This window comes from Acyrthosiphon pisum, chromosome A3 (genome assembly GCF_005508785.2).
Source record: "Acyrthosiphon pisum isolate AL4f chromosome A3, pea_aphid_22Mar2018_4r6ur, whole genome shotgun sequence".
Taxonomy (NCBI): Eukaryota; Metazoa; Arthropoda; class Insecta; order Hemiptera; family Aphididae; genus Acyrthosiphon; species Acyrthosiphon pisum.
Window position 1 is genome coordinate 37,616,690 of NC_042496.1, and position 16,882 is coordinate 37,633,571.

At 29.7% G+C, this 16,882-nt stretch overlaps 2 protein-coding genes across 5 annotated transcripts in view; one reads left to right on the top strand and one right to left on the bottom strand.

Moving 5' to 3' along the window:
* Positions 1-1,737: 1,737 nt before the first annotated feature.
* Positions 1,738-9,396, bottom strand: LOC100159689 (cleft lip and palate transmembrane protein 1 homolog). Its single transcript, XM_008186359.3, has 11 exons — positions 8,955-9,396; positions 6,874-7,092; positions 6,619-6,789; positions 6,362-6,550; positions 5,854-5,971; positions 5,682-5,781; positions 5,372-5,622; positions 4,262-4,437; positions 3,935-4,181; positions 3,641-3,808; positions 1,738-2,642 (listed from the first exon to the last, which is right to left on the bottom strand). Exons 1-11 carry the CDS (start codon positions 8,997-8,999, stop codon positions 2,470-2,472), a joined length of 1,857 nt encoding a protein of 618 aa, XP_008184581.1. The 5' UTR covers positions 9,000-9,396; the 3' UTR covers positions 1,738-2,469.
* A 151-nt stretch (positions 9,397-9,547) lies between these two features.
* LOC100165180 (eukaryotic translation initiation factor 5) overlaps positions 9,548-16,882 on the top strand; it is a 9,948-nt gene continuing 2,613 nt past the window's right edge. The window contains exons 1-7 of one of the 4 annotated variants that reach the window (XM_001944264.5): positions 9,548-10,088; positions 10,382-10,484; positions 15,707-15,821; positions 15,898-16,166; positions 16,230-16,333; positions 16,420-16,600; positions 16,663-16,820. In XM_001944264.5, coding sequence (XP_001944299.2) covers positions 16,010-16,166; positions 16,230-16,333; positions 16,420-16,600; positions 16,663-16,820 — 600 coding nt within the window. In that variant the 5' untranslated portion in view covers positions 9,548-10,088; positions 10,382-10,484; positions 15,707-15,821; positions 15,898-16,009. Of the gene's footprint in view, positions 10,089-10,381; positions 10,485-14,957; positions 15,189-15,706; positions 15,822-15,897; positions 16,167-16,229; positions 16,334-16,419; positions 16,601-16,662; positions 16,821-16,882 lie in introns of those variants that run through there. The other 3 variants (XM_003245502.4, XM_008186358.2, XM_029491412.1) reach the window with 3 other exon arrangements.

Sequence of the window (16,882 nt, forward strand, 5' to 3'; positions counted from 1 at the left end):
GCCTATGACAATATTTATGCTCTTATTAATTCTGAGACCTATACATTTAGTTATAGTTTTATTAACTGCTACTAGTTATTGCTTTTTAATGTACCAAAATAAGACAAAATATTTTATAAATAACCCACATATTTAAAATTTGTCCCTAAAATTTGTTTTATTTTCCCTTTAAATTATGTAGCATCCCGCGCCCTTTTTTACCAGTTCGCGCCTGCATATAGGTACGTGTGAAATTCACTTATTGGATATTTCAAGAATAAAGTTTGGTAAAATTCTAATAGTGAAATATTAATGATACCCACCTTAATTGTTTATTAGTCGTCGTGCTCAGTGAAATATTCTGTTGAAAATACAGTAGAGAAATAAAATAAAATAACACAAATTTCTGACAAATGTATAATGAAGGGCATGGCGATTCATCGGTATCAACCAAGACCAATAATATAAAATAGTATGTATAATTTGTCATACTTTTATATTATAATTTATAATATATGTTTTAAAATATTAAATAATTTATTTGGTGTTTATAAACTAAAGTCTTTGTAAAGTACATACAGTATAAATTGTATAATTATCAATTCGAACATCAAAAATTCAAGAGACACAACACAAGTGCAAGAGGAAATTTTCTGGGTTGGCGTTAACTAAACTAGTACTTACCAAGTACTGGCCTTATAAACCAAGACTACTGATAACGAAGAAAGGTTGTCTTTCAAGAGATAAAACATAAAAGTTAAGATGATCATAACTCAGGAGTATTCTATCACGAAACGGATCATCTAAAGGGTACCTGCGGTCATTTTTTTTATTCAATTTTATAAATTAATAAAGAATATATTTTTTTAATATATACCTAAAATAAAAACATTAAGAATAAAAAATATTTAAACAAAATAAATAACACACAGTAAACAATTGCTAAGAATATTATAAGTTTATTTTAAAGTAATATATCACAAATATAATTATTAATTTATGTTTAATAATATAACATGTTTAGATATAAAATTATTGTAATGTTTATTTAATACTGTATAAATATTTGGAATAAATTTATAGTACAAATCACTCAGTTTAAAATTTTAACATTTAAAATGTTGACAGATATAAAATATATTCACAATTATTACAATATTATTTTTTTTATTTAAAAACAAAATTAATTTTTGTATGTATGAATTATTGGCGAGCAATATTTATAAGTCAATGGAATATTTATATAAATAACAACAGATCTATTTGAGGTATTTTTTTTTATAAACTACAAATAGTTGATCCGTTATTAATGTTATAGTTTGATGCTAGTACTACATATTATATTTATTAATTCATATACTTCATAAAATCATATTGAGTAAAAAATCAAAACTAAAAATTTAAAAATATTTAATTTTAAAGAATTTAATTCGGTATATAAAATATGAAATCTAATATTTTACAAAAACAACTGTTCATTTAAAAATGCTAGATTAATATTACTCTCAAGAAAATGTTCTTATACAACACAAAAATAGCATGAAATCAAAGAATTAAAACTTAACTAGAAATTTGGTAATCGAGTATCGTTTTATATTTTCATAACTAAAACTGGACGTTGTCTAAAATTTTGTTTAGTATATTATAACAGAATATAATACTAAAATCCCTACTAAAATTAATCAATCTTTTAAATAAGTTTTACCAAATTTGTCTTGATAATCTAACTAATTTTACAATAAAACCTTAATAATTATATTTGTTTTCTAGGACATGGATGTTCATGCATTTAAAAACAGTTAAGTATGCATACACCTCGGCATACTCTTTATTTATCTTGCACTTCAAAAACGACTTCTAGTATTTTCATTACCATAGATTGATTTAATATCATGCAAAAATAATTAAAGTAAACACATACAAGCTAATTTGAACAGTTGTATTTTATGTAATTAAGGTCTAAATATATTGAAGAAATTTTAACAGACCAAGGTTAATATAAAAGAAAAGTGTATAGATTCAACAAAGAGAAGATGACTTGTATGTAACACAAAACATATTAAATTCCTGATGGGTTAATTAACATATTTGTCATTCATACAATGCACAATAAGTTTTTAATAGCTATACTGAAGTGTGCAAAGGCATGAACTCTCAAGCCTTATATATAACAATACAAAACACAAAACAAAATTTTTTAACTTGCATTCCATTTATCTTAAACATTATTTTAAAAATTAGGTGCCACACCCTTTAACAAAAATGAAAATAACAAAATAAAAGAAACTTAATTTATCCATACAAACTCACTATCTTATTACAATAATAGTTGAACAATCTTTGTAAATTATTAAATTACTAAAGCAGTACTTTATTTAATGTAAATTGATGTATATTTATATTTTTGTTTTGGTATATTAAATATTAAAAAAAAAAATTGAAACAAAATACATCTACTGACTGTTAAAGATGTCGATTGAGAACATTGTATTAATCATTCTTTTTATCATCTTCTGGTTTTTCTTTTTCAACTACTTGTGGTTTTTCTTCAATAGCTTGTGGCTGTTCTTCCACTGGCTCGGCAGCATATCCAAATTCATTTACTCTAGTCGGATCCACTCTATATATCCATCTTTGATACAAAAATATGAAAAATACAATATCTAAAAAAAAAAAAAAAGGGGGTTATTTATTTTTATTTTATGATTTTTATACTCTCAGGAGAAGAAGAGTACAGTTAATCAGTTAATATGGAAATAGACATGAATACAAAAATCATTAATAAACATTATAATCCTATAATGCATTTATGATATGACAATGCATTAATTTCACCTTATTGTCAATAAAACAATTTTAAACACTATATGGGGCTATTTAGAACTTGAGATTTGATATAGAACCTATACAAATTTATAGTGATGACTGATGACTTGCAATCTTACAAATTATATTTTTGCAATAATGAAATTGTACGTGAAGAAACATCAATACAATTACATTTAGATTTAAATGAAACTTGTGAAACTATATTATACTAATGTCCGACCTCAGTAATAGGATGAAATCCATATTAATTTTATATGCAATAATATAAAGGAATGTATTTGTACTTTATCAATTTTATTTTGAAGTCTGAATTGTTTCCAAACAACTATATAGTATTGTGAATCAGATGATCCGAATTTAAATGCAGATTGAATAAATGTATAGAATTAAGTATTAGAATAATTTAAGTTGTTAAATCCAAATATTTTGGTTTTTTTCTTAATATTTAAACTTTCAAGTAAGTTATAACAATATAAAATTAAAATATCAAAAAACAGATTATAATCTTTAATTTTGGCAATGGATCAATTCACTCTAATATTAAAACTAACACAAAATTGGATTTTCTGAATGTAAATTTAGCTCTTAAAGATAGCTACCGGGAACAGGCTAAGTGGGGAAGAAGTGTAAGTCCTTGATAGATACCCATCAGTACAGGAGAAGAAATTCAAATACAGAGTAGAATTGAAATATAGTTACTACTTATTTAAGTTGAAAGTTAATTTAAAAATAAATTACACAATATACAAATAAATAAAGGTAGTTGCCAGCACAACGATGAGTGTTGTGGAGTTAGAGAATATGTTATGGTAGTTTCAAGAATTTTACTTACCATCTCTAAAACACCCTAAACGGTACATTGTTGGCATTTTAATAACAAATGCAAATATATCATCAATGAATGTATTTAAACACTTATAAGACATCATTCTCCAAGGCAGATGCGCCACAGACTTGAGCTTATAGTTAATGAACAATTGTGGAGTCATTGTAATGAAACCTGCAAAAAATGTTATGGATTTATAATAAATTAATATGATACTTAACTGAGATAAAAATAATGTATATTCAACTAATTTTAAAGGCTATATTTTAATTTATACTAAGTAAAACAAATAATACTTACCAAACATAAGAAGAAAACCGTACAACATGTTGAGTACCCAAGAATACCATCCTTTATGTTCTTCATAGACGAGTGAATAAATTGCATATGCAGCAAGGAGAGGAAATAGTACCCATGATAAGTATTTAAATGCTGCTCTATCGTATTCCTTTGTGCTTGATTCAGCATAGGACCCCTTTTCCTTAAATATAAGTTTTGGAATAATACCTAAATACCGTGTTTGCCGATCAATGCTTATGTCCAACACCTAAAACATATTGAATGTAGTGAACTGTCAATTTAAATTCAAAAAATATTTAGGTAATTTGAGTAATTTATTTATTTTACCTTGTTAATTTTCCAACATTCAATACCCAGCCCGACAAAACAACTGATGCGAATGATTGTGTTTGTATCATTATCAAGCACATACAAAAGTACAATGACAGATTGAAACACATTAAAAAATACTGCACGTACAGATAAACCTTCCAACGACTTACGTTCCTTCCAAAATTGAATATCTATAAAATATTAAAATGATAATTTAAAGTTTAACTTATTCAAAATATATCATTTATGTAGTATGTGCAGTGTATAGGTAGACAGGTGGACAAGTTAAAAAAAAATATCCAAAAAATAAGGACAAATAGTCTACCAGTTAAATTGATAAGGGGCATTGGTACTTTAAATTTACTTTGGAATTTGTTTTCATATGAATAAACATATACACCATTGCTAAATATTTATTTTATCATATTGGTAGAAGACTCCATCATAACATAAAAATAACAAAAAACATTTAATGTAATTCTTATATAATATATAAACTAAAAACATTAAACATGGCAATCTTCTACAAGTATAAAATAATAAATATAAATAATATTTTGTATTTATTATGAACAAATTCCGAGATAATATTTTAAGATGTGGTCATAAGAAATTGGACTCTACATTAAAATAGCTTATTAGTTATTATTAATAATAGCCTTCGATAAGATTTGGATGTTATAATATATTATTATTAATTAATACATATTTTGTTATGATGTATAATCTAAAATACAAGAATCAAGACCACATATGATAGCATATATCGTATAGCAGAGGTGATTGGTTGAATTTTAAAATAATATTAACATTTTATTGTTACAATTTGCCTTTAATAAAAAATATAACATTAAAAAAAATGTAGTTACTAATTAGTAATTATACAATTTGGTAAATTTGAAACACACTTTCAGGCTTATATTGTATTTTAAAAATAAATGGCTTATTCAATTATTATTTTAATAATTGCGTAAGCATAAGGTTATTTCTATTTTGACACTTCGCCATTTGTGAGCAAAGTAGTTTTCTATGCTAAATATAAACGTTATTGGGGAACAATGAACCATAACTACTATATGTAATAGATAATAAATATTTTTAGTTTTAAATAAATAAATAAATTACCGTTTTTAAATGCTAACAACTCAAAAACACTGTGCAATATTGATACAATGATTGTAGCTGCCAAAATATATGGTGACGTTTCTAACAATGCTTCTTTTAAAGAATCTTGATCTTGATCATCTTCATTAGCATCCGTGGCAAAAGTATCACCTAAAAATCCAGCAGTCCATTTGTTTCGCATAGTCTGAGCCGAATACATTTGCCATTTAAATAATGATAATGGTTGGAATGTCAGTGTTAAATCCAAAGTACTGCAACATTAATAAATTAACCTTAATTTTGCAATTAATTAAAAAAAAATTTTATTTACTTCACAGTTTTATTGATTGGTTGATAGTCTCTAAGCATGTTCCAGAAATCATTAAAAAACACCATTGGCTTATATCGATTGTTTGGCATGAATTCTAAATCTATATTTTAAATAATGCAATTAAGGTATTGTTATTTAATAGGTGAAATTACTTGATTATATGTTAACTTACATTCAGAAAATGGCTCGGGGAGAGATCCTTTAGTCCAATTTGTTTGATCAGTTACTAAACAAATTGTAAGATTAGGATGCCAATGTGATATTATTTCAGTCTCAAATTTTTCAGCTTTCTAAAACATAAGAATAAAAATAAATTTAGAACATTTTCTTAGTAATAATAATTAGTTTTTTCTCTAAATGTTTTATAGTATTTTTAATATAACAAACTATTAAAGTGCGTATCATTATAACTGCGACTTGAAGCTAATGCGCTTCGTGGCGGTTTTGTCTCAAACCAGGGGTTTTCAAACTAGGATCGAAAAAATGTGTAAAATATTCGTTATCAATTTTAAATTTGCCGTGCAATTTACATGCTAATTTTAGAAACCCTAATAAAAAAACACCACGAGGCACGTTAGCGTCGAGTTGCAGTTATAATGAAACGCAATATAGGTAACCAAGGCATTAAAAAAAAAAAATTACCAAAGTAGACAATAAACTTTAAAAATAATTTGTCTTACTTCAATTTGTTCTGGAGTGGCCGATGTTTCACCAGTAAGTAAGTTATGCGTTTTTAAGAATTTGACTTTTTTAAACTTATTTAATTGTTTGATGGCATGAACAACAAAATTTTCATCTTTACGTAAATTTGAATTTGTCTGTTTAATGAAGTACACATGTAAATAAATTGATCCATTATTTTGTAAATTCTAAAAAACAAAAAAGTTACATTTATATGATCTTATCTTCCAAGCAATTAGTATCATGTATCAGTTACCGGTGATGGAATGAAAGATTTTTGAATAGTATAAGTACCATCATTATTAGGTCCTGAAGACCAGTCTCCATATTCTAAATCTGTTTTCTTCCAAACAAGTTCTTTATCATCATCAAGATTATCATCCCATTTAGTCTTAATATAGTCTTCTGATAAATACACATACATATCCTGAAAATGTATTATATTTTTATTGGTGTGATATCTATTAGGTACCAAAAATGTTTTAATAAATAATAATCATAAAATACGTACAAATTTAGTACCAAACTCAAAATAATTGACATTTGGAATGGAATCAGCAATTGGAGTAACGCCATCAGGAGGTACATTTGAGGACTTTTTAAACATTGATGTAATGAAGTAGATAATTAATGATCGAACAATTAATGTTTTCACAACTCCAAAAAACATGTTAAACCGTCCTTGTTGGGGTTGTGGTTGATCGCCTTGCGCTGGTTCCACATTACCAGCCTTGAACAATACAATAATAAGTATTATATTATTTTACAAATCAACTTAATATTAATCGTTGATCATTAACTATAAAAAATCATGGTACATTTTCAATTCATAGTAAATAAAAGTAAATTTAAATCTACAAATTAATCAATAATTGTGAACAAAAAACGATTCTCGAAGGAAACCTGAAAATATTAGCCTATATTTATAAGGATTTTTATTGATGTATTTACTAGGGATAGGCCGATACCACTTTTTACCGATATATGCTACAGATAACCGATATATTTGAAAACATAAGCCATGAACCGATATTAAAAGATAACTGAAACTACCAACCAATATCAGCTATAACTGATACCCGATAGTACAAATGTTTGTAATTTTTCATCAAATTTATAATCAATGCTATTATGCTGATTGATTTGGTTGTTTTTTGTTTTAGTATCGGGTCAGCTATTGGTTTCAAAAATAAGCCTATACCAATAAATCCGATATCACCGATATTGAGTATCGGTTCATCCCTAGTATTTAAGTTGCTATTAGGTAATACGGCAGGGTAAACTATTTTGCCAAAAACAGATATTATGTTATAATAGGTATTATTTTATTTAGTATTGCAAGCTGTTATTAACTTATAAATAGACAGGAAGTATTTTGGGAATTACAGACGTATCGTAGATGCTATGAATAACATAGTTCATGTTATACAAAATTATTATGAATATTTTGAAAATAATATTGTATATTTGTGTATAGTTAATGATAATATAATACCTATGTATGATGAAAAGCTTTGAGATACTACAAAATATAATAGGTACTGTCTACTGTTCAAGTTACATCTAATAGGTAACTACCTAAAATTGTGTTTTTTTGTAAACATTTTAAACGTCTATAAATATTAAATAGCACAAAATGAGCCTAAATATTATTTAAACTGTCTACCTACCTATATCATGTCTAAAAAATACAAAATTTCAGTAATAAATTAAATAAGTAAGGTTTTATTTGATGGAGAATTTTTTCACTTATGAGTTTATGACAGTACCTAATTAATATTTTAAATAATAGGAACTAGGAAGATACAGTGAAGTCTTATTTTAATATTTCAAAGGCCTTTTTTGTCTAATTTATGTATTTATTTTTGTGGTAAATGGCCATAATTCACTAACTTATCAATTAAAGTGCTATCAAAATAACAGAGTTAAGGATGAATATAATACATTTAATATTTCAATAAATCAGTTGATTTGTATGAATTAGATATTATCTAAGAAAAATATATAGGTATTTTGAACAAGCTACATTTTCGAGTAAATTTTATATTTAAATCAGTTTTATCATATCATTTAAATGTTATCAACATTTTTTTTTGAACATTCTGTAGCTAAAAGATAAAGATTTATTCTCGGATTTATTATACCTTTTACAGGAATATTGGGCTACATAAATATAGTATGCGAAAACTTTCGTTTCTTTACCTGACCCTAATTACTAGAACGAAATAATTCATTTTTACGTCATATTTTCTTTAATTCAAATAAAAAAACCGCTAACACGGCATCAATAAATTAGAATCACATAAAAAGGTACACTCGGTGTATTAAAACAACAATAATATTATGCAATTTATCGATAAGGCAGCTTTCAAGTGCGGAAAAATAACGTTTCAGAAAATCAAGAAACCGACTAAAAAGGCGTTGGCCGCACGCCGTGCACCCAGCGAACGGTCGAAAACCGTGCGCACGTCTGGTCCCGCTCGAAAAGCCGGACTTCCTGTCAAAAACCGGGAAAACGGCGACCTTTGCCGCGATATCCGTCCACCAGTAACATATTATTTTAACATTATTCACTATAGGTACTTGTCTCACCCCATCACCCGGCGGCGCCTCGTTTCTCCTGGCCACTTCGGCCATGATGTGCGTCTCAGACGTTAGCTGCGTCAATAATTATGGACGGCCAACGGAACACCATCAACGGCGGCTGTCACGAGCGGTACCTACGTGACGTCGTGCCGCTTGCTGGCGGAACTGCGAATTATCACGTCCGGCGAGCGGGGCGCGCACACGCGAAACGTCTTCCTATCAGACGAAACGAAACGACAAAAAAAACTGAAATCCAATAATAGTTAGTACAGTACGCGCGTACGTGTGCGTGTGTGTGTCCTAAGTGTTCGGTCTTCAGTCGGTAGTCGGTCGTACGATTTATTTTTTATCCCCCTATAATATAATCGGGGCGACTGCTACTGGAAGTACGTGACCCGTACCGTAGATACCACATCCTGTATTACAGTGAGAGGGGTCTGCGGTTGATAAGAGCAACCCGGCGCGGCTGCAGAGTGACCAACCTAGCCATGGGCCCCCGGGCCCGTCGCGTTGGCGGCGCCGTTTCCTTCGTCGTGGTCACGCCACCGTACCGCGTACGACTACGTAGTGGGCACGTAGCTCGTTTTCGCAATTTTGTAACCCCGCCTCTGCAGTAGACGACGTTCTGTATGGATCGATCTTGGCCTATTATTTTTCGTACGTTAATCATCATATTATTATTTTTACAATAATTATTGTTCTTTATTATTAACAATCGTTTTCGGCGTTTCAAGTTTTCCGTTCCAATCTTCTACGGAATTCCTCGTCGTGCGTTACGCACCATAGATAAAGAAGTTATATTACGCCCCCGCCCCCGCTAACCGTAGAGCAACGCGATCCGTTTCTCGCACTCGGTGGCTCGGTCGCAAGTCGCAACTCGCCACCAACGCTCCACAAGTAGGTACGACGCTCGTCCCGAAGTTAGTTTTTTAGTGCGCGCGCGCCGAACGAACCACATCGATCAGACGCGGTCCCGTCGTCATCGCGAGTTTTTCTCATTCCCATTTCGCCGTCCGTCCGACCGGTTCGAACTTCGAATATCGCAACATTGCGCCGTACCGCAACAGCAGCAATACAGCCGACGACACGGTTCCCGCGACAAGAACGCGACGTGTCTGGAGACTTGTCAAAGACACCGATGTGAGTTTACACAAACCGATTTATTATTATTATTATTATTATTATTATTTATTTATCAATAAAAAAAAAAAAAAATTACAGACAACTTTGTGTGCGATTTGCACGCATCGATACCGACGATAAATCGATTATCGATCTATCTATATAGGAGTTGACGCGATTAACCTATCTATAAAAACATATATGTGTTGTATTTATAGTGTGGGGCGCCGGTGTTTTTCCTGCGGGTTTTCCGATCGTTGTGTTGTAAATAATAATTTGTAATACGTGTACTCTGTTGTTTTGTGTTACAGCTTTGGCCAAGTCGACGGAAGCGAACGACATTCGCTAATAATTTCACCGTCAGTCCCGCGTCCCAGAAGGGCGACACCATTTATATGAAGTTTCTCGACACGGGTAAGCAGACGACGCGACACACGTTTCACATTTAATGCTCGTGATTAATGTTACTTAATGAACGGTTGCCCCCCCAAGTTCTGATGCATTGCAAGTCCGCCCGATTTTCCCCATTATCTACGACGTGTCACTAGAATTTCGCCAATAATAACCTTGAAATCCCGTGTGTCCAACGTGTTCTATAAATACATGCCAATAGAGGTCAAATTACGAATTATTGCTCACCGACCATATGTTTCACGCATTCTTTCCCCAAAAATCGACTAGAGCAGTACCAGTATATTTGTTGTAGAGCTTATTCCTTTCCCCCTGAATCCTGATTCCCTGGCACTATCGCCGGAACAAAATGTATGAGGTTAACTTTCAACAAATTTGTATGCATTTCGTCCAGGGCCCATTTCACTCTTTCGTATTGGTTGTACCCACCTGATATTATGTCCATTGTGACATTTTCCCACTTCAATCAAACCGGCCTGTATTTACTAATTTGTGTTAAATTTAAAATACTATAGCCTGATATTATAAGATTTAATTTAATGTTATACTCTCTGTCAGTGTTAGTAGGTATAAGGCAGGTAGGCTACTAGGTACTAATTGAGCTACTAATTATTATCTATTATTAGTTCCATTGCAGTGTAGTAATTTAAAATAACTTTTTGATTGGTACTTGATGCAACTACAATATTTTCTTTTAAATTGTCCACTGTTTAATTGTACTACCCACTGCATATTAATTATATGGTTTATATTTGTAGAATATAATAATAAGCACTTTATAGCTTTAAACAATGATTTTCCTATTAAATTGTATACCTATTTTATTATTTGAGAATTTATCATTAATTACCTACTAAACGGATCCAACTTAAATATATTTCTGGAACCACTTACAACTCAACTATCACAGATAATATTATAATAACCTAGTTATTTACAAAATAGTTAGGTATCTAGTAACTACCTACTTAATCCCCATCAAATTATGTATCAAGTGTATTATTACTACTGAATATTTAAATTTTGATTTGGTAATTGGGATATACTTTGGGAGATACTTTTATAGTTATATATCTATTCATCCGTGTTTTATGTAACATTAAGTCACATTGAGGTGTGATTTGAAGTGTTGAGATTATCATTTTTTTATGGATTAATCATAGGTAGGTACAGTTGCAATTTTAGCCATTAGGTTTATTAGGTCATAGGTTATATTATTACTGATTTGATAGCTTATATAAATATTGCGTAGGTAGCCTGAATAAATAATTATCTTTATTTTGATAATAAGGAATATCCTAACACAAAAATAATATTGTTTGATATTAATTAAGAAATGTATTTCCTTAGTGATATGAAAATATTAGTATATCAAATAAACAACAAAAGTATGATCATTTGTATACTGTAAAATTTGTATTCAAATGGGTTTTTAATGGTTATTATTACATTAGAGTAAAAAATTAAAAATAATACTATCTTTTTAAACTAGGTATCTAATATTGATTTAGGCATACAATTTAAAAATTATATTTAATTGAGTCCATAGTGTTAATATTATACTATAGTTTTAAGTGCTTCTTACAATTAAAATATAATTGTTATAATATAATGGTACTAGGTAAATTTTTAAACGTTTGACATCTATTTTACCTATTCACTTAATCATACTCGAGAAAAAAATTTGTCGTTTTAATGATTTTTATAGTTGTATTCAATTTTGTTTTCTTTCAATATGGTAGCTTTCTCAAGAATTGAATTAACTAACGAGTTCTAAAAGAAGTTATAAATCTTAACCACTTACCAATACGTTTTGCATAATAGGTATGTTGTAGGATAAACATCAACATTATGATTTTTAATTTATCAATTATCCATATACTAATGTTTAAATGAATAATTGTATGTTATTAATAAATTATAAGTATCGGTAAATCTTATTAATAATAAATTAATGAAATTGTATTGACCATTTATTCGATCCCAAGGATATTATTTAAATACGAAGCCATTGAATTCTGACTAAAATGTATCATTTTAACCTGTTATGAATGCATGAATTCTGTTTCTGCTAAGTACATTTTGTCTTTCGTAGATTTCAATAAATGTATTAACAAAGTTCAATATTAATATACAAGATTTAAAAATAAATAATAACCTATTTAACATTATTTAAAAAAAAAATATTGTCCACAGGTTTTTAGTTAGTAAATAACATAATATAAATTAGTGATATACAGTGGCACCGAACCTATAACCCAAGAGGGGCGACCGCCCCTTCTTTTTTTCGGTGGGTGGGGGTGGGTACCCCAGCAAACTACTTATGAATTATGTTCCTAATAAGCTATTAATGTATACATATGCAGCACTGAAGCAAGCGCAAACGGAGGTGGTGGTCCGTATAACTTTTTACTTGCCCCCCCTTTGAAAATATAGTTCGGCGCCACTGGTGATATACATTTATAGTTTAGATAACAATTCGAATAGCAAATATGTTTTAAGATATAACAGTATAATTTATAATTACCACAGATATATACTAATACTATTAGTATATATCTGTGATAATTACTCAATTCCTGTGTTTTACTTATAGAAATTGTACGGCTTTTATAGTTATACAACTATTTGATTCTTATGAAAAATTACCTTATCTCAGCAATTACTGTTGTGTCGATGTTGTATATTTATACTATCTTTAATTATAATGTATATTTTCCCAAGATTATAAATTTAAAAATATTGATTTCTTTAAAAACAGTCATTAATTAACTTATCATATGTAATTGTTTTAAAATGCCTATTTTAATTTTTATATATGCTTTCAGTTTGTAAATTATTACAATTTAAAAATGCTTATAAAATGTATAAAAATTAAAAGAACTTATAAAATGCTAACGTAGGGACACAAATTATGTTTTAGCTAAAAGTTTGATCATTGGAGAGGTGAATTCACTCAGATATTAATAGTAACAACACTGGGTTGGTTCTGCTAAACATGCATTTTCTATGTTCCGTGGGTCAGAGAGAGAGAGAGAGAAAATAAAATAATGATGCACTGAAATTCTTTTAATAGGTAATGCTAACATGATTGTCAATGATTATGATTTAAATTGAGTGGTCTGCTAAAATTAAAGTAAAATATTATCAGTACTCATATCTTCATATCATTCTTTTGTATTTTGTAAATAATTTACATTTTTTATTCCTTACTCATAAACTCTCATTTACTTGACGTTAGTGGATATTAACTTAAAGTGTGTGTATATGATAACACCATCACTTATGAATACAAACAAACACCAAACATACCAATTGAGTCCAATACATTATTTATGACAGATTTAACTGTTATTTGTATTTAAAATGTTTGTCTATACGGCATATACATCTACTAATATTTTAGTGCTAGGGTCTCTAAACCTTTTTATTCTACAGGCATTTAAAAATAGAAAAATCTATGCTGACCCAAAACATAAATATAATTACATTTACAATTTTAATTGTAAAGAATAATTTAATATTTAGTGTAGTGTAAATTTGACTAAACTTGAAAACAGGTTTTGTAGCTTTGTTTAAAATTCAACGTAGAACTAATATATATATACTAATAAATATATAATGCTTTTTAAAAAAATAAACGATATAATATAATATAGTTCATTTTTGGATTATTTGCTGTTGTAAATTGTTCAGCATTGTTTAAATAAATATTCGTTTTTATAATACAACTGCAAATTTCATATCCAACACTTGTTGTTTAAATACCCAATGGCTTCTATATCTGAAACAATTTATTAAATGCTAAAAGTTGTGCAGTTATTAGTTTTGCATTCACAGTATTATTTTTCGCAGAAAACCCTCTAGGAGCTGAATTAATTCATTGCCTATCGTTATAATTTCACAGTGTATCTTATATTATTTCAAATAAATCGTATTTTCAATTATTGATTATTCATATTAAATGTCCACTGAACTCGTACGCCGAATTTTAGGATGCAACTCGTTTCTAACACACCCGAGTGCTTTGCAATTACACCGACCCTTTTCCCCGAATCAGCAGTTAACACAACTGCGTGCAAAGTTCATCGTTTTTTTTAATTCCGGAATTGTTCGTAAACATGAATTCTCCGGCATAAAAATCGGAAACTTTCTCAAATTCTGATGAACACGATCGAAATCATCTTATCTACCGAGTTAAGCAGTAAAAAATTAAGAATACGGCGCATGTAAATGTATAGTTATCTCTTTTAAAGATGTCTCTACTGAAACGTGCGAGTAAATTGTGTTGGGTGTGGACGTGTAGTGTAGTACCCATTAGACAGAAGTCAGACCAACACTGGTAATTTATTGACCTGGACAAAACGACGCTCGGCGGCGTGTTCGGGCATGCCCACGAACCGCGAGTTGTCACTGGCTCGGGCCTCCTCCAGACCACCAGTAGGTATATTGATTTTACGCCGCACGGTGCACACTCTCCGGTTAGTTAGTCTGTCTGTCGTCGTCTTTCGGTGTGCACCGTGGCTCGCCTTTTTCGTTCGTAAATTATAAAAATAAAAATTCGTAACCGCAACCGTTTTCGTCGTCTCCGATATTTAAAACTGTCGCAAATCAAAATAGATTTCAGACGTCTGAAACCGATTTACTGTTTAAACATTATATTACCGAAAACCTCTCGTAAACATATGGTGGTGCTATCTCGTATAGGTGAGTGTGTGTGTGTGTATGCCCTAAGTACTGATGGTCAGAAGTCGATTTTTTACAGTGTGGTTTTGATGTTTTCGTATTATGAATTCTCGAAAGTTGCAGACTGTGATCGTAGTAAATCTGAGTTAATATGGTTTTAGTATCTATTATCTTCGTTTATTTTTTTTAAATATATTTACCTACATAAATCTTGATAAATAAAAAAATACATACCTACTCATATATTCTTAAGCCTTATATAGTTATATACCTAAAAATATAATAGAAATTAGATAAGTGATCATGAAGTGGATAGTTAGATACACTAATATGTTGTTAATTTCGGGTTTTTTTCTTTTTGAAAAAATATGATGGCTTAAAAAGTGTATGTTGTTAAAAAAAATATTGTAATCAACAATTATATTTGTTTAACCTATTATAAGTATTTTTTCCGTGTAAAAACATAGCAACAATTATTATTTATAAAATGTTTAATTATTAATTTTTCATTTAATAATGAAGGAATTATTTTTTTCCAGTATCGCCATCATTATCCAGAGCAAGGTCTGGGAGTTGTAAAAAGCTCATAGAGCCATTCATTGGCCCAGCTACAAGGTGCATGATTTCTTTAAAATACCAAGGTTTTAGTTTTCGGTAAATATTTTAAAATAGCCATTTAAGAAGGAAAATTGAAACAAAATTTTACTTTTTAAATGTCTTATTTTTATAGAAATTTGTTGGAACAGGACATCAAAATACTGCTGCAACCGACACAGGAAATCGCAACCATTCAGGGAAACGTGACGGGTTACACTTAATATAGGAACAAAACAGCTGCAATCATGGGTAGCTTAAACGTTAATCGGAATGTCAGTGATGCATTCTATCGATATAAAATGCCTAGACTTATGGCTAAAGTCGAAGGCAAGGGTAATGGCATCAAAACCGTAATTGTCAATATGGCTGAAGTAGCTAAAGCTATTGGAAGACCGGCTACATGTAATTTAAAACTAAAACTTTTAGCTTATAAATACTATTGAACTTTTTTTATTATTTTATCAGATCCAACTAAGTTCTTTGGCTGTGAATTAGGTGCACAAACTCAATTTGACTTTAAACATGATAGATTTATTGTAAATGGAGCTCATGATGCTGGCAAACTTCAAGTAAGTGTACAGTTTAAATTTCTTAATTTATATTTTTATATTATTTAATCATTACAATTTTGTGTTAACTAAATTATTATTTTAAGGATCTTTTGGATGGTTTTATTCGGAAATATGTATTATGTCCAGAGTGTGATAACCCTGAAACTGAATTGATGATCAGTACTAGAAAGGGAACAATACATCAAGGTTGTAAAGCTTGTGGTTATTATGGTTCTTTGGAATCTAATCATAAACTAAATGCTTACATATTGAAGAATCCACCAAGTAAGGGTTTTGGTGTTATACATTTGTGCAACCATTCTCATATTAAACTCTAAAAATTATAGATTTAAATCCAGCAGCTCAGGGATCATCTTTAACTGAAGGAAAACGTAACAAGCGTTCTAAGAATGGTGGCAAAAACGGCGAAGGAGGCAGGTCTAGTTCTCCAGAAGACAACAATTCAGAATTGATTGTTGAAGCTCCGGAAAAATTAGCTGAAGACGTAAGCTTTAAACTTCTTTAAGATTTAGCACATTGATATTCACATGTACGTCATAATTAGGG

What these genes read in the sequence shown, in the direction of transcription:
- LOC100159689 (XM_008186359.3), bottom strand. Translation starts at nt 8,999, where the DNA reads ATGGCCGAAGTGGCCAGGAGAAACGAGGCGCCGCCGGGTGATGGG. An exon ending in CCCCGAGCCATTTTCTGAAT is followed by an intron (nt 5,782 to 5,853) that starts GTAAGTTAACAT and finishes TTTAAAATATAG; the next exon opens with ATTTAGAATTCATGCCAAAC. An exon ending in CGGTTTTCTTCTTATGTTTG is followed by an intron (nt 3,809 to 3,934) that starts GTAAGTATTATT and finishes CATTTTTTGCAG; the next exon opens with GTTTCATTACAATGACTCCA.